General features: G+C 38.8%; 1 protein-coding gene across 4 annotated transcripts in view; it reads right to left on the bottom strand.

Moving 5' to 3' along the window:
• Positions 1 to 25,892, bottom strand: part of tprg1 (tumor protein p63 regulated 1) — a 58,652-nt gene that overhangs the window by 1,197 nt on the left and 31,563 nt on the right. For all 4 annotated transcript variants that reach the window (XM_044128820.1, XM_044128819.1, XM_044128818.1 and 1 more), the window contains 2 exons: positions 21,898 to 22,074; positions 6,014 to 6,164 (listed from right to left, as the gene is read on the bottom strand). In XM_044128820.1, the coding sequence (XP_043984755.1) occupies positions 6,014 to 6,164; positions 21,898 to 22,074 (328 nt within the window). The remainder of the gene's footprint in view (positions 1 to 6,013; positions 6,165 to 21,897; positions 22,075 to 25,892) is intronic.

Below are 25,892 nucleotides of genomic sequence, written 5' to 3'. Positions count from 1 at the left end.
ACTCATTGAGCTTTGCTTTCATTTCTTCCTAACATTTTAGATGCGTCCAATGAAGTGCTGAAGGTTCTGGTGGGCCAAAACAAGAACATTCATGTATTCGTCCATGCAGAAACGCCTAAACATGTTGTGCAACAATAGATTTGGCTATGAATAACTAATAAATACCAAAACATTTGTTAAAATTTTAAATTTAGAACAAAATTACCAAACTGAGGCACCACTTATATGGTGGCGTATTTGTGCCACTGTAAATAGGGGGGGGGGGGGGGGGGAGGAATAACCTTCAGACAAAAACTCAAATCCAGAGGTTAACATCAGATTCAGAGTTTTTCTCTTAGAATTTCTTATTTTTTAAACTCTGAAATTTCTGAGTTTTTTTTCCCCAGAAATTTAATCTCAGAATTTATGAGCTTGATAAAGTATACTTCTTTTTTTCTGTCTACCATGGCCCTTGCATGCCGTCCTACACCACTTGATTATCAGGAAAAGCCAAAAAGTTTTAAGTCTCCATTATTGTTTATGAATACCTGCATGAAATGGTTTGTTCTCAAGCAGTAATGAGCTTCTCTTGAAAATATAACAGAGTAGCTCAGCGTTCAGTTAAAATGCTTCATTCAATAAACACAGTAAAGTAAAATGAAAAGTTTAATAAAAACTAATAAAACTACAAAAAAAAAAATCAAATAGCGCAAGAGAATAAATAGGAATAAAATAAATGAGAAAGTAGTTCCTTTAAATATACCATGGATGTGTGTTTGTCGATGCAACAGCGTCTCTAATCTTTGGCCGTAAAGATGTTAGCGGATACACAAACACCAACACGTGGTGACAGGGTTCTCGAAGGTTCCACCAACTCAAATTAAGACACTCTAAGACCATTATCACTGGAATTTAAGACCAATATCTACACAGAAATGTACAAACTTTGTTCAGTCAACTGACAATAAATTTGAACTTACCCAAGACAGACGCAAATGAAAGATAGCTAGCGAGGCTAGCAGTGACTGAGTGGTAGCTCCAACCGCCTCTAGTCACAGAACTCAAACCTTCGGCTGACAGAAAAGTCCAGCGAGAAAAAAAAAAAATACATAGAATATACGAGATTAAATAGTCCTGTCGAGACAAAATCCAAGACCTGTGATTAATGTATTAAAAGCAAACTTACATTTTAAATTTGACTAAGATATTTTAATGCCTTGATTTAAAAAATTTTTTTTGATACATGAATGTAAAACTTTTTCTATGATGTCACAAACACACTGGGAAGCTCCTTCGTGCTTGGAAGTGTTAATAAAAATAGGCTAAGGCAGGGCATTCTGGGATTTAGAGTTTTTACCAGTGTATTATTTTCTACATGTCATTCAGTTCTTAATAACTGAACCCGACAGATAAAACACTGGGTTACAAAGAATAGTTTTTGGAAGTTGTCTTTGTGTTTTTCAGCTGAATTACGACTATTTTCACTTCTGGATCGAAAAATGACATCCACTTTTCTCCATCAGGTCAGGCTTTTATTCTAATTTGATTTAGAGAAATCCGATCTTCTGATTAAATTGGTTACATTTTTGTGACATTATCAATTTATTTCTGCTAATATTTCTCATCAAATAAAGGTTTTAGTAAAGCAAAAAAAAAAGTTTTCTAACAGTGTATTTAAAATGTTACAAACTTGGATTTCTGTAAATTGAATAATAAACCCTGATAAGGGCAAGTAGAAAATGTGAATTGAACATGACGTTTTCATTGAGTAAAATTCTCCGTCTCTTTTCTGTCCTGATGGAGTCCAGTGTGATGGACGGAAACGAGTGATGCACATCAGTAAAATTAAAGTAGTAGATTCCAGTGTTAAGGATCCACCAGTTTGCTCACACGGGGATGTAGATTCCCTGGATTTCTGACTAATAACATTCTTTATTTTAAGGCAATAACATGAAAGGATTTCAAAAATTGAGACAAAATACTGAGTTCACAAGATAAACTCTTATTTATCTTGTTTAGAGGACCAGTGCAGTTTACCGCTTCTATATCCATTATTAGGAAACTGCTAGAGGGACTCTCGTATGTCAACATACATCAATGTCCAAACCATAAAGTGCTGCCAAGCATAACTGTAATTTCTGCCTCAGCGGGATAATTAAATCCTTTCCTCACAGCAGGAGCAACATATTTACCTTGGTGCTACACAGGAGCCGAGTTACACCCAGTAACTATGTTGACCTCCCAGAAAACACACCTGTACGCTACGACATGAAGAAATGAGTGTTGAATCACAACTTTTCACCGGAGATTGTTACAGTCTGTGGCAGAGACAGAGTTTACCTTCCGCCATATTAAAATGTGCCATATGTAACTTTTATAATAAATATATAAGTTGAAAACTTTTCTAAGTTGAAACTATCACTGTATTGCGACAGCATGTTATGAGAGAGATAATCTGAAAACAAAAAACAATCTCCTTTACCTCCTACCTTCTCCCTGTGCAAACTAGAAACAGACAATCAGAGTCGGGAGGCGGACCTTAGCGCTGTCAATCATCCGTGTTGCGCTTGCTCTCTGTTTGGGCTGCAGCTAGCAGATAATGTTCAGGCTAGTTAGCATAGTCACTGATGTCGGCAGTGACTATGCTTTTCCTGATACAATAAGTCGATCTCCTAAGACCCTCCTCCTGACTCTGATTGGGTTTTATTTCTTCAGATAGAAATAGTAGCTCAGGAAGGAGCTGAATTTTTTTCACATTTTTGTCTCACACCACACTGTCAGGGCATGGTGATAGCTTTAACACATATGTAAAAAAAACATTAAAAAATAAAAAAAAATAAACCTACACACTGTTTAAGCTTTAAGGATGTTCCCACTTTGGCAGCGACTAGAAATGTTTGTGTTCCTATCTATGGCAGCTACCGTAAGGCATTGCATTTAATGTAAAACTCTCCAATTGACACAAAGACGTCAGGTTTTAGTTGATGCTAGCGCACGGTTACGTGAAAAAAGAGACTCTTTCAAATAAAATAAACAGAGGTGAAAGTATGATTTGGCACACTGCTTAATTTGTCAATAACCCATACTGTAGCGGCACACACACACACACACATACTAATGATCAGGTTCAGACATGTGGAGGTAAAGGATCTTTAGCCTCAGGGAGAAAAAGTTTTAGTCTTAGTCCGACTTAAACTGTTTATTATATCGTTTCTAGAAGCAGCCTCACCTCATTTCCAGTTTTCAAAAGCATTTTGTTGCAGAGGATCAGTTTCTATTTAAATAAACTTTTTTTTCCCTTTTTTACCAAAGACGGGATCAAATTCCTGATTGCAACATCACAGATGACACCTTTTTAAAAAGGACGTTGAGTAATGTTCAGCAATTTCCCTCTTAAATTCCACACCTCAAGGTGTGAAGATGCACCGTCTTATCAGATCTACACTCAGCAACATTCGTTGTGAAACTACATTCGTTTTAAAAACGACTGAACGCCTTTGAACAAAAAGAAAAGAAAAGAGCGCTTTTAAAAACCAGCAGCTAGAGAACAGAAAGCTGCAACAACAACAACAACAAAAAAAGAAGCTTTGATGCAATATTTAACAAACCGGATGGTGAATCACACATCCTCAGGACAAAAGAGTGGATGGTTCCAGGTACTGTAGTCTGTTCCCGCCTCCCCTCAGTGGGGCAGGAAGGCGACATGACCTTGTTTCCTGCTGCAACACACAGTCTGATCCCCACATGCATCATGATGTAAGATTGATTGATACGCAACATTTTGCCAACTGATATTTGTCAGTCCCAGGTGACGTTTGGACTTTCTTTTGTGGGCAGAACAACGACCAAAAATGTGTGAATCAGTGGCCAAAAACCACAAAGTCGGTCATTTGAGATTAGTTTGGTTTTAAACGGGATAGGAAAGGTTATACCTGCAGGATGTAAACAGAGTGGTTTTAGCAAAGGACTCAAACATGACGAGAGTACATGAGCGCTGCGTGTTATGTTGGTCATGCTAGGCAATCACCAGCAGAGATATGGATCAAAATGTGAAGGACGTCCTCAGACTGACACAGTCACTGGAAACGTCTCACAAATGAAAATGCATGGAAAACTTTTCCCACTGACGTCACAAATTGCAAGAAAGTTATCTGTACATGCCAGCCACAAGCGTCCCTTCTGAACTCTACGGAAACAGATCACTTTCCTGTCAATTAACTATCTAATAAAGGCCACTAGAGCCAATAAAACCTTTTAAAACAAAAAAAAACAAAAAAAAAACAACAACAAATTGAATCAGAATTGTTTAAACTGCTTATGCACCGGAATCTTAAAACAGAACCTGCATCATTATTCATTTGTGACTCAGCAAATAACATGTGTTATGTTGATTTTTTTTCCTATTTTTTATTTTGTTTGTTTTATCTTTTTACTGCGGACCTACTTGTGTGTCTGGAATAATTTGTGTTGTTTTAATGTGAATTTTATTCTGTATGCCTGCTACTCTGAACATCATTCTAAAGATGCTGCTCGAACAAAAATGTCTCATAATTTCACATGATGATGATGATAATAATAATGATGACGATAATGATGATGATGATGATGATTTGGACAGGCTTTCAGTGTGAATAATGTGTAGGTTTACAAATTTCATAACAAGGAGGAAGCAGTCGTGTGATTTTCATTATTTTCCTGTCCGTATAAAGAGTTACGGTGGTAATCATTACTTTGACAGTGCATGCAGTCACATTTTTAAACAGTAAAAAAGCATGTGTGAAAATAAAAATGTAGCTCAATACAAGAAACTGTAACTACGTTTCTTGTATTTTATGTTTGGATACAAGAATAATGCAAGAATAAGTTATATACAGTAGGCTAGAAAATCACTAGTGGCACAAATGCTGGTTGTTATTTGTTAATATAAGGGGAAGAATTTTGGTTAATGTATGCTTTATTAATGTCACTACTTGAACTCACACTGAATCCTGGTTTAAATTGAGAAAGAGAGCTAAGAGTGTTTATCAAATCACAGTATTGAGGCAACCGATCAAAAGCTAACTGCGCTAACAGATCAACTCTAAAGATGGAGGACAGAATGGAGAAGAAAAGACGACTAGCTAGGGGTGTAAAGAGATCAAGTCTGATGGAAACACCAAATATTTCTCATCAAGGTTTGTCTTGAAAACAACCATTAAACCAATAAAGACTTGAAATCTCTGAAACTCAAACAAATTCGTTTTCTTGTATTTAGCCTTCAGCACCAACTCATGAGATCAGATCAAGCAGCTTGTACCTGGATCCAGGTGTGTGTGTGTGTGTGTGCGTGTGTGTGCGTGTGTGTGTCAGATCTCAGAGTTGAAGATGATCAGTTCCAAATAAATCATCTTTGATGCTCCTTTTCCAGTTAGTCATTTCTCTCTTCTGACTCACTCCACCTCACCATCAAACATGGAGATGTCAGAACAACACCTGGGTCAGAGAAAGGCAGCTGGAAGCAAAATGCAAATGAAGCCTTAATGTGTCGGGTTTTCTATGTTAATCTGAAAATCACTAAATTGGGAGGGAAGGGTTTTTTGTTTTTTTTAAAAGGTTTTTTGTTGGCTCTAGTGGCCTTTATTTGAAAGTAAAGAGGGTTATGAGAGAGGGGGAAGACATGCGGCAAATGTTGCCAAGCCGGGACTCGAACCCGCAACCCGAACCCGCGACCACCGGCATGAGGACTATGGCCTCAATACATGGGTTGTGCTTTGCCCCTGCGCCACCACTGCACCCCTGGGAGGGAAGGGTTGATAGGAATATATCTGTTTTTCTTTATAGAATAAATCCTAAGGCGGAGAGTGCGTCTGCGGATTATTCTGAGAACTCCAGAAGAAGATTGTTCTATTCTAAGAAAAGGATTGTCGTAACAAGCTAAATTCCTTGAAGCACCAGTAAGTGGGTTCTGTGATGAGAAAACAACAAAAGAAACGCGCCTCTCTCACAGCGTCTGCACTAATAATTCTAAAAACAAAAACGTCATCAGTCCACCTACGTCACAGAAAGCAGCCAAGGTGTCGATGTTCCTCACAGGATGGTGAGTGAACGTGGTGAAGGGGAAGTCGTTGGAAAAGGGGTTCCACCTGGAACTGAACGAGGGTTCCCTCAGCCGGTCCCAGAAGACGCGCACTCCATCCCCGTCTCTCCTGAAAAAAAATAAAAAACACACAGAAGCGTTTTTTTTTGTTTTGTTTTTTCCCCCCGTCAGCGTTGGTGACACTTGGCCCACGTGACAGCCTTTCAGCTTCCTGTCACAGCTGACTCGTGGCACTGAATGTGCATCTTGTTTTTGTTTTTGCTTTGGGAGCCATGCGCAATCTGTCAATCTGTCCCTGGCTGAAGACAGACACCAGGATAATCCGAAGTGAGAGATGTTTGGGTTTTGTTTCCTGCTTTGTTTTGTTTTCTGGACAAGAAATTATGTGAATAGAACAGCGCTGCCAAAGATATAAAAGAGTTTTCACCGCTGCCTCCAGGGCTGTTTGGACTTAAAGTTAGACATGAAAAGTTATAGATTCCCACAGCAGCACACGCTTAACCAGAAACACCACAGTCTATTGTATCGCAGTATTTTCACAAAATATATCAAATTTAGAACAGGATCTAACTGCATTCTAAAGAGAAGCAACAAATAGTTTTACAGCTGCCAAAATGTGTATTATAACAGTTATGTCAGCTCTAAATTTTAACACAGCAGAAGTTGTGGGTTCAAAGCAAGGCCGATTTTCCCCCCTTAGATAAAACATGTTCTGTCCATCAGTGTAGCAATCAGAATAGTTGTCTAAGTGCTAAGAGCAGATTTACTTTCAGAAATGGAGCATCACAGCTTTTGCTATATTTTTCCACGTGATGTACAAATACATAGATTTAAGGCTCGATTAGAAATTGCTTTGGGCTTACATCAAATGCAACTGAGACAGAAAGGAAAGGAAGAGAGGTGGGGCAGAAAGAATAGAGGACACAAGGAAGGATGCAGAGAAAGTGGCCTAGAAGTCTGAGGAAGCACAGCAACACAAAACATGCGCATATATAACAAAGACATCACGGGAAAGTACATGCTACTAATTAATACAAGATGTTTTTAGAGACAACCACAGCCCAAGACTGCATCAGAAGCGGCCTTTGGACCCAGACGCCCAGGAGTCAAGGACACACTGAGGCCTGGCAGAGCTGGGGGGCCCCGGCCCCCGCAAGGCGGTCACCTGGAGTGAGGCAGCAATGCATCGGTGGGCCGAGGCCCCGGGAGTGTGACGGGGGGAGGAATAGACCACATGCATGGTGGGAGGTCTGAGATGATCCGTGAGAGACGCAGCCCAAGACCTGACAGATAACCAGGTACGCACATCACACTCATACGTTCCCATCCTCATGCACACGCACTCGCACGCAAGAATGTGTACCGTACACACACTCGCACTCCCTAGATGTCCTCTACACACCCAGGTCCAGATAACGATACCCCAGAGAGGCAACCAGACCTAAACCAAGGAGAGATGGTCTCTTCATTCCAAGACAGAAGCCAGCAGACCATCAAAGCCCCCAGTAGCTGCAGCCCAGGGGCCTGTGTGAGTAGTGGTGTGGTGGAGCAGGTGGAGGGACAGACTGGGGAACACTGTACATCAAGAATAAATGTTTCGCAGTGAGGATTTCAAACCGAATAACAAGAATCTTGGAATAACTACTTTCAACGTTTTTTGCCAAATAAAGACCAGTAAAGTACGTCAGGTTTTAAAAAAAATTGTTGCTGAAAAGGAGAGTCCGTCGGTGTGGTGACGGACTCTCCACACCGACGGAGAGTCCGTCGGTTATTGGTTTATTGTATTAAACCAATAAACCATGTGTATGGTTTATTGGTTTAATACAGCACCATTCATGAGCATCTGAAATCAGACAAGCTTCTTTTCTAATGGTGGATTGAAAGCATCATCAGTACCAACCCTAGTTGGCAATTTAAAAGGAAGAGAACCTAAGAAGAAACATTTATACTCCAAAGTTAACTCAAACCAGGGTTGTGGGAGCTGGGCCACCTCTGCTTAACAAGTACATAAAAACACGTTAGGCTTCAAGCTGGGCAAAATGAAAACTACATTCCCACTGAGAATGAATTGTATATGCATGTGTTGCAATTTAATGCGTCCTTTGAATAAACTCACGATGTAAAGTCAAAGCAGCAATTACACAAGAATGTGATTCCTGTGTCACCATATCATACCTGCACACCTACACATGTATGCATCACCAGATAAGTAAAGTGATCTGTTTTCTGAGTGAATCCTTAATGCAGACAATCTTATGTATGCCAGGCTTAGCGGTAAGCTAAAGTGCACTCATAGCCCCGTCATTCTCCTGCTCCTCTTTCTTCAGCTAGTTTTAAAGTAAACACTGCAATACAAATGAAAAAAGCCCCAGGGTCATATCTTTTCTCAGCTTAATGAAAACCTCAGAAGACCGGAGTGAAAACACACCCCGACCATTCAAAGATCTCCTCTTCGAAATGATGTGGGTGCTGACCTACATGCCTGTAAGATCCCTGCAAATCTCTACATACTGTACGCCCGTCAAACGTGATCTGGGGATCTGAGATGCAAGACCTGAAATGAATGCAAGTTTTTCTTGGCCACGCCTCAAATTGTGGTGGTTCACAGAAAGTTTCAAACAGCCTCCTGCATATTGTCAAAGCCATGCTGCTTGAAATAAATGAGGACAAAAAGGAAATAATCACTGGAGGTTTGAAAAGTGTAAAAAATAAAGAGGTGTGAGGAGGTTTGCCATTTTTGTACACCGCTCTTCTGCAGTTTTTGCCCCTAACTGGCCCCTCCTAAAAATATATGTAGACATGTCCCTGTTGACAGAGTCTGCTGGTAAAGACATATGAACAAGATGGCTGACAACCATCTGTAACAAAGCAAAGAAGGAGCATTTGTTGTGCGATAAAATAAGTCGCAAAATGACAATTAAAATGATTTGTAATCACTGTAAGAAGAACTGCCTAACGTTAGTCGCTAGCAGTGCTAAAGTTCCCATCTTATTCCTGTCAAGCTCTAACGCAGACTAAGACAAGTATGAAAATTACAACAGTAAAATAAAAATAAAAAACCCAACTCAGTCATATGAACCTTTCTTGTGACCTGAATATACTGTTTGAAGTCAAGCAAAAAAACAAGTCTTTTGTTTAAAACAAATTCTCATGAGAGTGGAACAACCTCTTCAAATTAGATCAAAACTGGCTATAAAAAAATCCCATCTTGGAGCTCCAGCACCATTTATCCCCAACAAACTATTAAAGTTGTTGCTAACCAAATGAGTAACTGGAGGCTGAAACTGTGCTGATGTCCAGACGTCTCCCTCTGCCAGCGCATAGAGCCCCCCCTGCTCTTCAAGGAGACACGTGTCAACACTGACTTATGAAAAGATACATCCACTAATGAGAAAACCAATCCAAGGGCGGAGAGCTGAGCTGCAGCAGCGTTCTTTTTAAAATCAGCTCTGGAAGGCTCTCGTCTTTAAGACTGCCGATTTGGGCTGCAGTAATTATAGAAGCCATGATGTCCATCAGCTGTAAAATCATCTCAAAGGGTTTGCATCCCAAGTGAAACTGAGCAAGCCAGTGGTAAATGCTTGGCTCAACACAGACACGAGCCAAGAACCGAGAACTGCTGGCCCGGGGTCACGGTCCAACACTCGCATGTGTGAGAACAAGTGTAGAGGGTGGTGGGGGGGTTTAGACCAGTGAAAAACAGGCAGGATTTCAAGATTTTAGATGGAGCTACATACAGTCTTCGATCTGAGACTTGGCAATAGTTACTGAAACTTAAACCATCTGTACAAAGAGCGGCACATGCAGTCATTGCTGAACTGTCGATTAACATCTCAATATATTAAGATCGCCTGAATTTGTCAGATGATCTTAATATATTGGATGTGACAAAGAGCTCTTCGGGTGGAAGAGTAGAAGAGATGGGTTTTGATACCAAAGAGACTGCAAATATGTTTAGCAAAATTATTAACATTTTAGTTGTAAGTATTGAAATTGTGTGTTGTCTGACCGCAAGTAATTTTTAGTCATCCGGTCACTACTGGGAAGGTTCATCACCATTCCATGTTTTCTTTCCATGTGGGTAATGGTTTTAAAACCTTAGAACTGGCTTTGTAACTCTTTCCAGAGGGATAAATGACAACGACCGTTCCTCGTCTGTTCGTGAAAGGGCGTGACCTGTTCCTACGGGAGATCTTTTAGCCTACGTCATTCATTTTTGGTTTGTCCAGTGAAATGGAACAAAATTGTTAATCACAATTTAGGGGGACAGAAAATTTCCCACAGTTCTATATATCTAAAGAGAAATTAAATCAACCACAAACCTAAAATATGAGGACAACCACTAGGATTTCACATATATTAGGATCCATTAATCAAATATTCTCCAAAATCCAGTCACTAATAAAAATGTTAAGATGTTTGATGTGATTCATTTCTGGATGATAAACAACTGTAACCACCGTTAGTGGAGTTTGTGGTCAGAGCCTTTGTGACAAACGCCGAGCAGAAATAACGGCTGCGTTTCATACGAGCTAGCAAAAACAAATAAAAGCAGAATGTGGGCGATTTCTCAACGCTGTTCTGATTTTGCTAATGACCTGTCATGCTGATGTGCAAATCTTACCAGATGCCTTGTGCAACAGCTCGCTTCCTGCCAACCAGAATTAAACACCTGAGGCTAAACAATAGCTGTTGATATGTCATGGTGGCAGGGAGGGGCTGCATCATAATGCAATCACCATACCCTGTTTACACAAGTACGCTCAGAATGACACTGCTGCCGAACACTTTGAGTCTCCCCCTATCAAAGTAAATGCGGTGCGGCGAGAATAGGAAGGAGGGCTGACAAAACACCCCAAACAAAATAAAAACCTAACACAAAAAGCAAATCTCTGCTTGAAAGAGTGATTGTATTTCAGCAAAAAGCGGCTGAGGACGATGGAGTTTGCACACACTGCCCCTTTTGTAGGCGCGTACTGCTGTTTCTGTCCAATCAATGGGAATATAAAAAAGCTTTGCTGAATTCCAGAGGTAAGCTATCACCAAGAGAGGGACCGGCCCAAACAGGCAGAGCAGGGCTGGGCTTTTCAGGCAGAGGCTTTGCTCGTTTCCCCCTGTATTTATGTGGCAGAGCCGGGGTTAGGACTTTCACTGCACCTCGCCTGGATACAGTCACCGAAATCAGAAAAAAAAAGGCAGGTTTCAGAGACCGCCTCAATAACACCCAATGGAAGAAAAAGAGTCAAGAGGTCAAACTGAAGGAAATCTCCCACTATCGACCTCTCCTTTAAAGTTAGTTTTAACACTTTTTTTTTTAAGGAAAGTAAACACTGAATTCTAATTCTGTCTCCAAGAGAAGAAAAGTTGCTTCCTGGTCTTTCGGGCGTTTAAGTCAACATGAAAGATACATATAAAGCAAGTTCCAGTTGTCATGGCAAGCATCCAGAGTTGTTTCAAAGCGCACAAACAAATCTGATCCGATTGCTCAACAGCACCTGCAGGTTTGTCAGCCATCCACTCACCGAGATGTGAGAGGCTGAAAAGAATAAGAAGAAAGGTGGGACCTGGAAAAACAAAAGGAAAGGGTAAGGCCTATTTACATTATTCGTTACATATCTTCTTGTGCATCCTACGAAGACATGCGACCGTGCAACTGGGAAAAAAAAGCAGAAGAAGAAAAAAAAGAGACTGTAATGCTAGAGCTGCAGGGCTCTTGGCAAATATTCCCATCGTGGAAAAAGCAGAGTCCACAAGCTCTGAAGTTTCAGCAGCATGCCTCATGAGGACAGTGATGTGTGTTATTATGTGATCCGATGTGTGTTAAGAGAGCAGTGTGTGTGAAGATTTTATCCACCTTCTGCACTCTTTAGATCATGCAAAGATTTCTTTTGGGTCTGTGCATGTTTTGATAATTGGATTTCCTCCTTAAAAACATGTAAGGTAAGACACAAACATGTTTATGAACTTTATTAAAATACAAAAAATTGAAATTGAAATATGCCTTTAAAAAAAAAAAAAGAAAAAGAGTGTAAAGGTTTAAATTTGGTTAGGTTGGGCTGGTGACTTGACCAGAGAGTAACTCGACTCCCGACCAGTGACCGCTGGGTAAAGACACTGGGCTGACGCAATAGAGGCTTGGTTGGATGAACAGATAATTAGATTGATGAGTTAAAGTCACAGTTTTCTGACTGATCAACAAAAAGCCTGACCTTGGTATTTGCCAAAATTGGCAGATACCAATTTTTTTGTCTGAAAGGTTGCTATAAAGTCACTAAGTTAAAAGACAGTGGGGTAATTATTGTTAACCACACACGTGGAGACGTGACCTGGTGGGCAGATCTGTCAGTCGAAACTCTCAATGCAGAGCAAAAGGAACCAGCGGCTGATTTTCAGACCTTTGCTGAGGTAGACATGACTGGTAGATAAGATCAGTTTCTTGGGTATTGACTGACTGCCAATCTCCCAAAATTCAAGGCAACTGCCCCTCCTCTGAGCTCCCGTTAATGAACTTCACCTCAGAGAGCAGCTCTCCTCCATATCTCCCCCACTCAGCTCCTTCAGACTAGCCAGCAGCAATTAGCAAACACCTGATGGAACTACGCATTTGCTGAGCTCATTATAGGAGCTGCTTCTCAGTGAAATGCTGGTAAAATGTTGTTGAAGGGTTAATAGAGGAGCCATGTTGTGACGACTTCCTGAAGCCGGAGTTTCAGAAGGAACAGGAGTGTTTAAAGAGACAGTGGCCCAATTTCAAGGTACTAAGTTACAAAGTAAAATTTCTTTTAAGTCATGTTTGATAAAAATATTTTGTAACAACCGAAGGTAACATAGTGCCATTATCTAGGATAGTCAAGTAACTAAGTATTGGATTGCTACAAAGTATTGGCAAATCTTAATTGTAAGCGACTCCATACTGAGAAAAAACAAATTCTGATGGGGACATCTCAGTTTTTTCTGCATTCCTCAAAACATAGGCTGTACGGCACTTTGATGTTGGGAAATAAACATTACAAATATCTACTTCATTTCTCTTCTCTGTTATACAATAAACTGTTGTAGGATGTTTTAGGCTAGTTTGTTTATGCAATAGAAAAGTTGTTCTCCTGCATATTATGTTGCTTATCAGATCCAACATTCCTTCCCATGGAAATTCCCTGCTGCCCCAACTATCTCCACAACAATCCACCATTTCTCAGTTCTATGATCTTCTTTGTCCTCACCAATGCCTCTGTCTGCAAACAGACTGGTTTTAACACCTAAATATCTTGATCAGCATTGGTTATCAGCTTCCCATCTTAGCAAATGGGACATGAGCCAAATGTAAAGAAAAAAGAAAGTGGTAGTCAATCAAAATAGAGATCTACCTTTATATCTTGCAGGTCTTGTGATATAAAAACAACAGGGTGGAGGTTAGCCGGGGCTGTCTGAAGGGTTTCAGATTCTTTGGAAAACATTAATTTGTCAGCACCACCTCCAGAGTGACTTTAAATGTACGTCTCCTCTTAAGGTTGATTTTTATCGGTAACCCAATCCAGTGAAAAGATGAGATCATCAAGATGAACACAAAGACATCTTTTGGTTTCATTGTTAAAAAAAAAAAAAAAAAGACGGAAAAAAAGGAATAGTAATATATATATATATATATATATATATATATATATATATATATATATATATATATATATAAAAACTCTGGATAGTGGACCCAGCTCAACCAGTACACTCAGCCCCCAGCAAGGCGTCATGGTACCATCTCCAAACTGCTGCGGTCTGGAAGTTGCACTTATAAGCAACGTCTACGCGCGTAAACCCATACGTACATCAGCTCCTGCCTTCCTCTGGTATCTACACAAGAAGTGGAGTGCATCCACTTTCTGCATTCTTTAGCCCAGTCAAAATTCAAGCTTGATCTGACATTAATAAGAAACGCAGAAGAAAGAGTTGAACACAGCAGAAACTTCAGGAAACCTACAGCGATGGGTTGGTTTCGCGATTAAGTTTATCTTCTTTTATAGGGTCTATTTGCACTGCGACTGTTTCGTAGGTGGACCACATCTGCTAACATGACCAGTTAAAGCAACTTTTTTAGTGATTCTTCTAGTTTTGTAGATATGAAGACTGTTTTTGTGCCCGTGTTTGTTTCGACAGGCTGATCTGGTTGTTTGGAACTAGTAACCTTTGGGAATTCATTGCTCTCTGCAGGCTCTTTCATAATCATTACCATCATCATCATCTCTGGTCTCCCAAATCAAAATACTTCCTTACTCGTGAGACGTATCATTATACATTTTTTTTTGAGGCTGTTGCATTTATTATCGTGCCAATTTAAAAGTTTTGCAACATCTGGCTATAATCTGCATCGTGTATCAGAGATCTGTCCACGTTTTGTCAGGCCTGGAGAAAAAAACATGCATAATCTTTGAACACAATCAGGTTTGGCGTCATATTGAAACCAGAAAGAATCATCACAATATATGAAATCAATCAATAAATAAAATTCCAGGGTTTATAAGCTCCGTTTTGATTTTATTGAACAACCTGCTTGTCATCGTGGGCAAATAGTTTGATATACGTTTGGTCTGACTGGGAGTAGGAGATATGGACCTAAAGTTTTATCACAATATGTTGTGGTGCCATCATGACAAGGATGACAGTGACGACAACAACAACAACAACAACAACAACTGTTTATTAGTTCCGTCTTAGGGAACTAAGATAGAAATACACAAATACTGTCCTTGAAAGACATTTGAAATACATTTCTTTAGGAATCCACTCACATGACAAAATGTGATTTGTATCACTTCACTGCACACAGTAACTGCATTGAATCCATCCATTTTCTAACATCCTTGTCCCTAGTGGGGTCAGGAGGTGCTGGTGTCCATCTCCAGCCAACGTTCCAGGCGAGAGGCGGGGTCACCCTGGACAGGTCGCCAGTCAGTTGCAGGGCAACACAGAGACACACTAGGGAGAATTTGGAGAGACTAATTTGTTTGTCATGTTTTTGGACTGTGGGAGGAAGCCGGAGAACCCAGAGAGAACCCACACATGCACATGGAGAACATGCAAACTCCATGCAGGAAGACCGGGAATCGAGCCCAGGACCTTCTTGCTGCAAAGCAACAGCTCTACCAACTGCACCACTGTGCAGCACGCATTGAATCATATTTTCAAATTTATTGATTTTTTCCATTGACTAGTGAAAAACATCTTTAGCTGGAATTTGCTGTGACAATGAATCAAAATTGTTGTTTAGAAATGTCTCCAGAGGACTTTAAATGGGCAGCATGATGTGTTTACCAGACATACAGTGAAATTTTATGGCACAATCAAGTAACTAATGTTGCGTTCAGTTGTTACAAAAGAAAAAAATCTTAAAGCTTTTCGATGTCCACCGAGTGCTTCAAACTTTCACACTGTTCAGAGGATTGTGTGCAAAATTATGTTTCTGCTATCTAGGAGAAACTACCAGCTACAATCATGATGAATAGACCTCTGCCTCGTCCTCACAAGACCCTAAATAACATTCAGCAGGACGTATTGAATGATTTTAGTGTATTTAAGCCGTTTATGTAAATATGACCTGAACTACAGAAAATTCAAACTTCTCTGAGCAAAATGTAGGTGAATATAATAGATGAATATATGAATTTTATCACCACCGGTGGTTGAGTGTTTTCTCAAGGCTTTGCAACGATTTTCTTCTCTCTGCAGGTTTCTTGTGCAAAAATACTAAATCTTACAAAGTATTTTGGTTTAGTTTCTATTGCGAATAAAACTTACAAAACTAAATAAAGTTTTGGAAATAAATAAATCAAACTAACTTGCAAGGACCTTTCCAGCAAGATACAGGAGCTTGTTTTAAATCGATAATTCTTGAATACTTCAAAAAAACTGCAAGTTCCACAGACAGATTATTTAACTTATAACATGAAAAAAAAAATTCAAGGTATAAGTGAAAGAATCTGCCAGTGGAGCCAGTATTTTTTTAATTAGAAAAGTATCTAGTCTGTATAGACTACAGACGTTCTAGTCTCTCTAGAAGAGACTAGAAATCTAAATACTCTCTTGTAAAAATCTAAATACTCTCTTGTATTTAGACACCAAGTATTTAGACAAAAATACTTGGTAAGATTTTGTGTTTTTGCAGTGTACGGTCAGCAATGTTCAACTTTATAAAAGTAATGACTACCTCATTTCCTGTTTATGTGGCTGAAGGTCGCATACTTGTTAGAAAGTTTGTCTTCTGCGTCATGACAAATTGTAATGTCAAATTGAGAAAAACAAACAGCCTCGCAAACAGCTGGGTCTTTCTCAAACTTCTTTGCATGTCGTTATAATAAAGTGTGCACTGACTCACTGCCCTCTGCTGTTCCAATAAATAAGCTGCAGCGGCGTGAAAAGGTGTGGCCAAAGGGAGAGTTCAACTACAGAAAACGGCACATTCTACCTATTTCTTACGGCGTCTGCTGTAGCAATCGCTGCTCCACACCCAGCTGTTTGAGACAGAAATAAAAATGAAGAAAAAGAAAAAGCAGATGATTCTACATAATTAGTTTGTCTAGACGGTTTGGAAAGAAGCCTCTGAAAACATCTCTAAACAGATCCTGAATACTGGGTCCTTTTTGTTAATTTGTGCACTTGGAGAGTATGTCGCAAAAAAAGGTCTGAAGGGTGAAATCCGGAGATGATGGAGGCCAGTCGCTTCGGAAACTACGTTAGTTGTATTCAGCAAGTGCTTCCGCTAAACAAAAAATACTCCAGAAATTTTAGGCATATGTAGAAACGGATAAATAAATTGTTGGGTTGTGATTTCGTTTGAAAGAATTGAGCTCTAACGTTCAAAAAAAAAAAAGAAAAAAAGAAAAAAGTCTAAGGCAGAAATCACAGAACAATGAACAGAGGTAACTGCTTGCACCTAAACGTGATCAGAGAACAACTCGACTCTATCAGATCTGTGAACATCGGTATCGGAGAACGCAGAGGACGCGCTCTGCAGCAGCACCAGATGCAGGATGTGATTAGATCAGAACAGCAAGCAGCTGTGGGGATGTGATGAAGTGACGTGGCGCTGCTGCAGTGACCCGCTCTACCGAGGGTGCACACTGACATCATGTGGTCAGACAACCGTCAGCAGCACGCCTCGACGATGATGACACGAGCGCGGCTACAAAAGCCGCCCTGGCGTCTGGCGTGGCGTTGCCCTGAGAGAGCGACGTGTGTGAATGAATGACCCGGCAGCCGGAGGAGCTCAGTGATGCCTCTGGGCTCTCGTTCATAAAAGTCTAATATGGAAGCGGTGTGGGAGTGAATCATGAGACGAGCGAAAACGGATTTACAGCATCAGGCTGGTAAAAGGTATGAAACCGTCTCGAAGCAGCTTAGATGTCATCTATCAACACTCATAAAAGATCGCCTGCAGGGCAGAGCAAAAGTATTTAGAACTTTTTGTTATTATTATATTTTGCCACATCACAATCACAAACCTGTGTGTTTCACACACAGACTCGATGCGATAGACCGGCACAATGTAGCACACCATTATGAAGTGCAGGGAAAAATACTTTGCAAGTAGAAATCTGAAGTGTGCTTTTTATTTATATTGGATTATATTTTAGCGGAGTTGGATCATAGAACAAGCTCCCGAGCCGAAACAGTACGAAGGTTTATGCCTGTCACAATAACAACTTTTGCTGGATGATAAATTGTCGTGGGAGTTATTGTGATCAACGGTAATGATGTAGCGTTGAAACCAATTTCCAGTAATTCAGTGGTAATGGAATAATAATAAAAGTTCACTCTCTCAAAGATCAATATACTTTAGATTAGAGACATTTGAAATATCCAAAATACATGAACAAAACAACAGAAATAACTAATAAAATTAATTATGAAGTCCCTGTACACAAAACTATACTATACAGTTTGGTTGAGACCAAAGAACCAGACTGAAGAGGTTTTGTTTCCCCCCGTTTTTGGCAGAAAAAAAAGAGAAAGTTTACAAATCGACCAAATGAAAATTATTGAATTCATTTTCATTTTCAGAAGAAGAGTTATGATTGATACGGTTGCAATTCTATCCATGTTTTAATGTTGCAGGACTCAGGCTTTGTGCAAATTGTTCAAAGTTTAAACTGGTATTGTTGGTATTTTATCTGGTCATTCTGTGCAAGATTTAGCAACTAACTAGCTGCTGATAGGCCTACTGATTTTAACTTGAATTTCCATTCGTTGGATTCTTTGTAGACGCCTGTAAATATGATTTTTATTCACGTTGCTTTTTTTGTTCTCTGGAAAATTATTTTTGACAATCGATACAGAAACAACCATAAAAATCAAAACATCAAACAATGGTGATAGTAATATTAACGATAAAATAATATTCAGTGCAAAGCAGCTTATATTTTCTTTGATGGGGGGCAGTGAGGGACCTGGATAATGAACCGGGGGGCTGCTGGCCCACAAAAGGTTGAGAAACACTGATCTAGAATAATACACATGCATTTTTATGGCCCTTATTGAGGTTTGAAAATCAGAAAAACTGAAAACAATCGGCATTTGTTGGTATTGTCGTTACCATTTTCTGCCAGTGTTGTTTCCATGAGAGCATCAATAAATATCAATACATTTTAAAATGTGATTAAATGCAGCTGCAATGGAAAGGAAGTGGTAAAAAATTATTCATTTTTCTTTTAATTTCATTAACATGTTAATTATGACTAAACCTAATATTTTGGAGCGCTCAAGTCAGAGTCCCGACTTGATGTAGTAGCAAAATAAACATCCGTGGAGGAAGTGAAGGATTAGGGTGATGGAGATGTTCCAACCCTTAAAAGGCTTGGAGCTCATCACCAAAGAAAAATCATGTACTGAAATATGCAAAAAGGTACAATTCTTTGTCAAATATGTCTGTCTTTTTTTCTTATCACAAATCTACGTTAAGCAGCATTAAAAACAAATAATTCGAAATGAAAATATTTTGAATATTATGAATAATTTTGGGCCTCAGTTGTATGCACTACTTTTGATGGTTTACCACATAAAATCCCAATAAAATAAAGCAAAGACTGTGCTTCCACGATGTGGGGGAGTTCAAGGTGTGTGAATGCATGCCACATTTGCATGGTGATACTGCCTACTGATAGCAGCTCTACAAAACCCCTAAAAGCCTGACCGTATCAGAATGAAAAGAGGAACAGTGTGCCTAGAGCTGGGTAGTTTCCTTCACTGTCAAAAGCTCTATTCAGGAATAACTATGATGGCACCTGCATGACCCAGATGCTTTCAGCAGATCAGTCCAAGTAACGTTATTTACAACATTTCTCTACCAAAGACTCACATTACTCTGTCAGAACCAAATAAATATTTTTTTTAAAGTTACAATTTTATTGGTCGTCTTCCTACTCCTGCTCAGGGTCAGACTCTGGCTCCAACACGCAAGGCTGGATGGACAAGTTGTCCGCTGTGGACATCTTTAATAAACTTTGGAATAAAAAGTTTCTCTGCCGGTAGACATTTTCACCGTTGTTTTCAAACTACAAAAATGATTTAACGGGGTGGAGTGGAACGCATGAAATGTCTCATTCCCATAAAAACGTACAGCAAAACGAGTGGCCCAAAAGAGCGTTTCAGAACGGGGTAAACTAAGGGTTTGCGGAGCTACAGTAATGAGAAACTCAGACCAAAGCATTCTACTTTATATAGACCAAAAGTAAATGATTTACATGCAAAAGGTAGGATTTAAAAGAATGAAATATCCACTTGAACATATTATTTTCTGAGCCTAACATCTGTTCTCATGGAACAGAAAGTTCTGGGGAAGGTTCAAGCAGCAGCAAGACTTTGCTTTTCATATATACATGAACACGATTGCAGATCCACAACCAAGACAAAAAAGGACACACTTCCTGTGGGACAGAGGGAGAAATCTGAGAAGGAAAGGGAGCTAAAAGAGAAAACAGACAGACAGAGGGAATGTTTGAGGCTCAAGTCTTTGCTATTTGAAAACTGTGTCTTTACAGCCGGACTCCCGGTTGGCTTTCACAGGCGTTTTATGTATAATTCAGCGCAGCGTGCCGAGATAAACCCTCCAATAAAAGGCCGCGCTCTCTAAGCTCGTCGCGGCACATTACGTTTTATTCATCAAATTAGTTTTAGTTGGTTCGGTGTCCCCCGGGCCCGTCTTTAAAAGGTTTACATGAAAGGAGGACATTAATTTTGCCACTAATCAGCTAAGTGACAGCTCCGAATGACAGCGATGCGCCTCACCCGAGAAAAAAGGCACAACTCGCCCTTTTTTCATCCTCCTGCAAAGCGAGTTCCCGTTCCCCGTTGTCCCCGTGAGCTCCCTGCGCCGTGTTACACTTTTCATCACATCCTTAGATATTTTTTTCAAATGGACTCTGTCTGATACAAGATTAAAGAAATATTTTAAAAATAAAAAAAACTGGAATAAGTAGGTCAAAAAAAAAAATAAATTGAGCAAGCATGCTTTTGCTGCAAAGAACACCGGTTAATCACGAGGAACAAGGACATTTTCTCACAGGGAATTTTAGCTTTTGTGAAACTAATTAGAGCGCAGAGCTCATATAATTAGGGTTAATATTTGTAATCCTCCAAGCTGAGGGATTTTAAGGCTTCTAAATTGCCAACTAACTCCCTGAAAAGAGGGAAATTTAAGTAGTAACGTCAACCAGCAACCTGGACTTGACTTCTAACAACAGATCAATATTCAAAGGTTAGACAAAAATCACAGAAAAAAAGTACATCTGCAGGAGAGCTTAAAGCTGAAAATCACTGCCGACCAAAATTAAAGATCCATTTCACGTTTTGCCAAAAAAAAAAGAAAAAAAAAAGAAATTTGTTGATTAACCCCAGGACTTTGGGCACTGACAGGACAAATGTGGTTCCCTTCAGAAAGCAAGAGCATTTCAGAAATAGAAGATCCAGCATGGCGGAGCACGACGGTCTTGAATAATTTAGCTTTCAGTTTACTTATTTATCATCCATTCACAATTGTCAATTCACACCAGTTTGATTCTAGTTAAACAATGGAGCCATTCATTATGCCAATGAGTAACAACTTTCTAGTTGATTGCATCAAGTCTTCGATTTGACCTGCTTTGCTTTTTCAGGACTTCAGGAGAAAACCCAAACCTGCCATCAGTTTGTAGCCTTAAGCTCAAACAACAAAAGGACACGTGGTCAACGATCAATAAACTTCAAATGCTAATCTACATTTAACATTGGAACTAAAAGACATTTTAAATATCCAAAATAAATAAGCAAAACAGAAATAAATAAAATGTGTTATGAAGTCTCCGTACACAAAACTGTCCTTAAAAAAAAAAGAAAAAAAAAAAGGGATAGTTGAGACCAAAACTGAAGACTTTTGTCATCCAGGTTTTGGTAGAAAGAGAGAAAAGAGAAAAACAATAACAATAGTTTTCATTAATCATGTAATTAATTGATTTACTGATTATTGCAACAGGCCTAGCTGAATTTAAACAATTTTACATAGAAGAGCAATTTAAAAGATTCACTTCCAGTTACTGTAACCTCTATGTTGAAGCTGCCACTACCAACACAGGCACTGTAATCAGAGGGAAATGTCTTTTTTACACAGGGCCAAGTTGCTTTGGATAGCTTTTCCCCCCACTTAGTAAACAAAAACGTCATTTGAAAACAGATTTGTCCATTTACTCCGATTGTCTTTGATACTAAAACTTATAAGATTTGAAGCATGTCAGTGCAACAAAAAAGCCTGTAAGGGGGGAAAAAATACCTTTTCACAGCACTGCATGCATGAATTATGCAGCTGGAGAAGTGGAGGGACTTACTTGAGCAGCGAGCGCTTTGGGAAGCTGAAGGAACCGTGAGCGATGCGGTCTATGTAGTTGAGCTGGATCTTCTGGATCTGCTCGCAGCAGAGCAGGACGAAGTCGTACTTGAAGATCAGAAGCGTTTTGTCGGTGATGACAACGAGGCGCTCCTTCTCGTTGTTCCAGTGATCAACCCTGAAGCAGCCACACAGTGAGACACTATCAGTATGAGGGAAAGGGCAAGGGCAAGACGTGTAGGGCAAACTTTAGGCTTCCTGTAGAGATGAAGTCGCAGCAGGTTGGTGGCTATTGGGGATAAAGCAAGAGCTAATGCTATCAATATGTCACTAAATCTGTCACAATAAGCACTTAATCAATTAATGACACTATAAAGTAAAAAAAAATCTCAAAATCTTGTGTTTTGTTTTTGATTTTTACAATATTATCCAGTTGTGGCGTTAAGTTTTCTTTACAAAATTAAAGTTCATCAGTCAGTTGCATTATTATTCCGTTATCAATATATTACTTAGAAATGGTCTCAAAAAAACAACATTATCATTTATCGCAATAATTACTGGGACAATTTATCGCCCAGCAAAATGTGTTACGGTGACAGCACTACATGTCACAATAGTTCTCAACATTGTCGCTTGTTGTTTTATAAGCATCTTAAATCATTTGTGTTGCAGCATTTTGTTCTTTTGGAGACAAAATAAAAACCAGTGCGACCGGCTGATTATTAGCTGCTAACGATGCTAAAAGGAGTCGTCTCCATCAGAGTCCCGTCTGGACAGAACTAAAGAGACACTTCACCGTTTTTGTTTGGACAGGATTTTATCAGACTGATCCAGCACTGACTGGAAAACCCGACACAGAAAAAATATATTCTTTTAAGAGGTTTCAAATTTCTGAAACAGTCTGTTTTTAGGATCACTTTAGAAGTAGACAAAAATACAAACCACAAAATATGGACTGAATTACTTTGCACAATATAATAATGAAAGAAACCCATAGAAACACTAAAATCATTTTGTGAAATAGGAATTAAAAGTTACCCACCAAACATTGTTATAACCTCTTATTTTGTTGAATACTCAAAATTCATTGAGCTGAATCTTAAACCTAGAGGTCAGCATGATAACAAAATAAAATCTGAATTTTATCAGAGGATTAACAACCTTACAATTCTGTGAAAGTTTGTCTGCAAATGTAATCTCCTTGAGCTTCTTCTCAGTTTTAGATTAATTTGATTCTTTATAGCTAAAGCTGAAAAATGAATAACAGAGATCTGCTTTTTATTTTATTTTTTTTTGAGAATAACAGCTAATAAAACCAAAGACAGTGAGAAAGAGTCAAACAGATGTAAATGAGATGGCAAGGCCAAATGCTTCAGAAAGTTTCTGTTTAATTTACCACTTTAGTTCATTTTCTAAATGATTCTGACTCAAAGTGAGCATCTACATCCACTGTAAAAAATAAAAACACTTATCGACTTAATTGAAAACTTGCAACTGAACTATAACTTTGTCAATTTGGAGTTTTGTCCAGCATGTCTCAAAAATGTGTCGTTAATGATTGTTTGACAACAATAACAGTTTGTAGCATTTATATATATTATATATGTATATATATATATATATTTTTTTTTTTTTTTTGAATGAGTAGATTTATAAATTTAAGAATCACTTAAATAGAATTGAAAAACTTAAATTCTCAAATCTAGATGTAGACATCCTCCTGGGTGATTTCAATTGAAAAATATCACTTTTTTCTGTAATATTTCATTAAAAAAACTGATTTTTCAAATTAAAAATGTTTCTAATGTAATATTTGTTACTATGCAAACTTCAAACACAGGTTGAAGTAAGTAATAAGACATTGCTAACTAATTATGGGTATTTAGTGTTAAGTTTATGGCAATTTTGAAAATAAATGCAAGAATTGCAGGACTCTACAGATTAATAATGACACTTTCTCAACCAGTGATTTAATAATGTACCAATTCCATTTCCAATACTATTTAAAAGTACGCAAAATGTTTGAGTACAACCAGAAAAGAAAAAGTTTACAATCCTCCGTTCAATCTCTTACATTTTGTAAGAATGTTTTTTTAAAGACATTCTGCCTTTCAGCTCATGTCTTTCCTGTCTTATTGCACAACGACGCCTACTGTTATTGTCACTGACATTTTCTGTAAATAAAGTATTCAAATAGTTTTGCTCCTGAGCAGGTTTATTGCCCAAACCTTTTCTTTATAAATAATAATAATAAAGATATTTAAGACAGAAATCCTTTCCCTGATGTCATTGATAGACTGATTGCACAAATGTCAATGTCAAATTTATTTATATAACACTTTAAAAACAGGCAGAGAACTGCACCAAAGTGCTGTACAAGAATGACAACAACACAAATGAATAAAAACAGAGTATCAAAACACTCGTTCAATTAAATGCCAAGGAATAAAAATGAGTTTTAAGAAGCGATTTAAAATGATCCAGGCTGACAAAAGTCATCACAAATAATTATCCTTAAACATAAACCAGGTGATTCTAGGCATCTGAATTTAAAGAGGATTGCTTAGTTAGTGGACTGCAGGCTAAACTTTGAACGTTTCCTTTAGACTCTTTGACATCAACCATAACTCACACACTCGCTCCACTGACTAGATATTTACACCAGTGCTACTCAAATGTTGTAGGAATGATTCCATAGTGTTATGTGATCTCATGCTAAACTATGCAGACTCTCTGTCTGCGCTGATGAAGAGTCACTCACTTCAATATGCTAAATGTTTAAAGTGGCTGACAAGGCAGGGGAGTTGGTGCCATTTCTATAAAGCTTGGCCCATGACAAAATTGTTTTTGATATACCTACATATATGTTTTAATGCTTTGGTTTATTTATCTTTAACAGTATTTTTGCATGTGGAATCAGAAGTGTACTTCCTGATAGAAAGTAGATTTATGAATAATGTAAAATCCTGGTAAATAAAACCTAAAAACCTAAATCTCACCATATGATCAACATGTCTTGGTTTAAAGCATGTGACATTTTTTTAGCTCATGGAAGAAAGAAAGGTAGCTCTACAACATTGAGATTGTAAAAAGCATGAGACCATTCAAAACTGGTTACTAATCGCTTGTTAAAACGCAACTTTAGTCTATCAGTTCAGATGTAAAAGAGAAAAGAAAAAAAAAAATCACCAAGAGGTTATTTTGAGTTCTCAGACACAAAAACATGTTTTGCAAATCTCTTCAATTATGTACTGTAAAACTTTCACAATTTCTAAAAGTGCCCTTGGCAAACATCATACAATATGCATGCTGGCTTTTCAAAATCCCTGAAAATTTTACTGACAAAAAAAAAGAAAAAAAAAAAAAAGGAAAGTACCATCAGTTTAGCAAAAGCACATTATCTGTACCCAGAAAATCTCCTGGCGTAATTAAGATTACTAAAAAGTCTCGTTTCCCACCTCCCCCATCTTCTTCTCTTAAACATCCACACACACACGCACGCACACACACACACACACTTCCTTAGAGCCGTGCTAATTCATGGTGGCATGGCTCCTCTCTCAGAGTGGCTCTCTTTCTTACGGCCCGCTGAGCCGAGCGTGCGCGGCCCTCTCCCACTGAATCACTCATGATTTTAGCTGGCAGCCAGGGGCCAAAGAAGACAGTTCACTGCACGGCCGAGGCATCATGGGATAGGTGTGGGTGAAGCGGTTTGACTCCAATAATCAAATGACTTAACCTCGACTAGGTGTGAGCATTGCGGAAATTCAAGAACAGCGTGTGGGCGGACAGAACGGTGCAGCAGCAGTCGAGAGGAAGAGAGCAGGAGGTGAGGAGAAAAACTTCTATGTAGCAACCTGCAGTTTGTTGGTTTTGTTTTTATCTCCATTATTTGGCGAAACATCAGGGAAGAGCATTTTTACTCCTTGGACAAGACAGAAATTTACAGCATTTCTCAAAAGGATTCATACCCCCTGGAGCTGTTTTCACTTTTTT

The sequence above is a fragment of the Gambusia affinis genome, linkage group LG10 (assembly GCF_019740435.1).
Source record: "Gambusia affinis linkage group LG10, SWU_Gaff_1.0, whole genome shotgun sequence".
Classification (NCBI taxonomy): Eukaryota; Metazoa; Chordata; class Actinopteri; order Cyprinodontiformes; family Poeciliidae; genus Gambusia; species Gambusia affinis.
The sequence above is the reverse complement of the archived record's forward strand: the minus strand, read 5'-3'. Positions and strand labels throughout refer to the sequence as shown.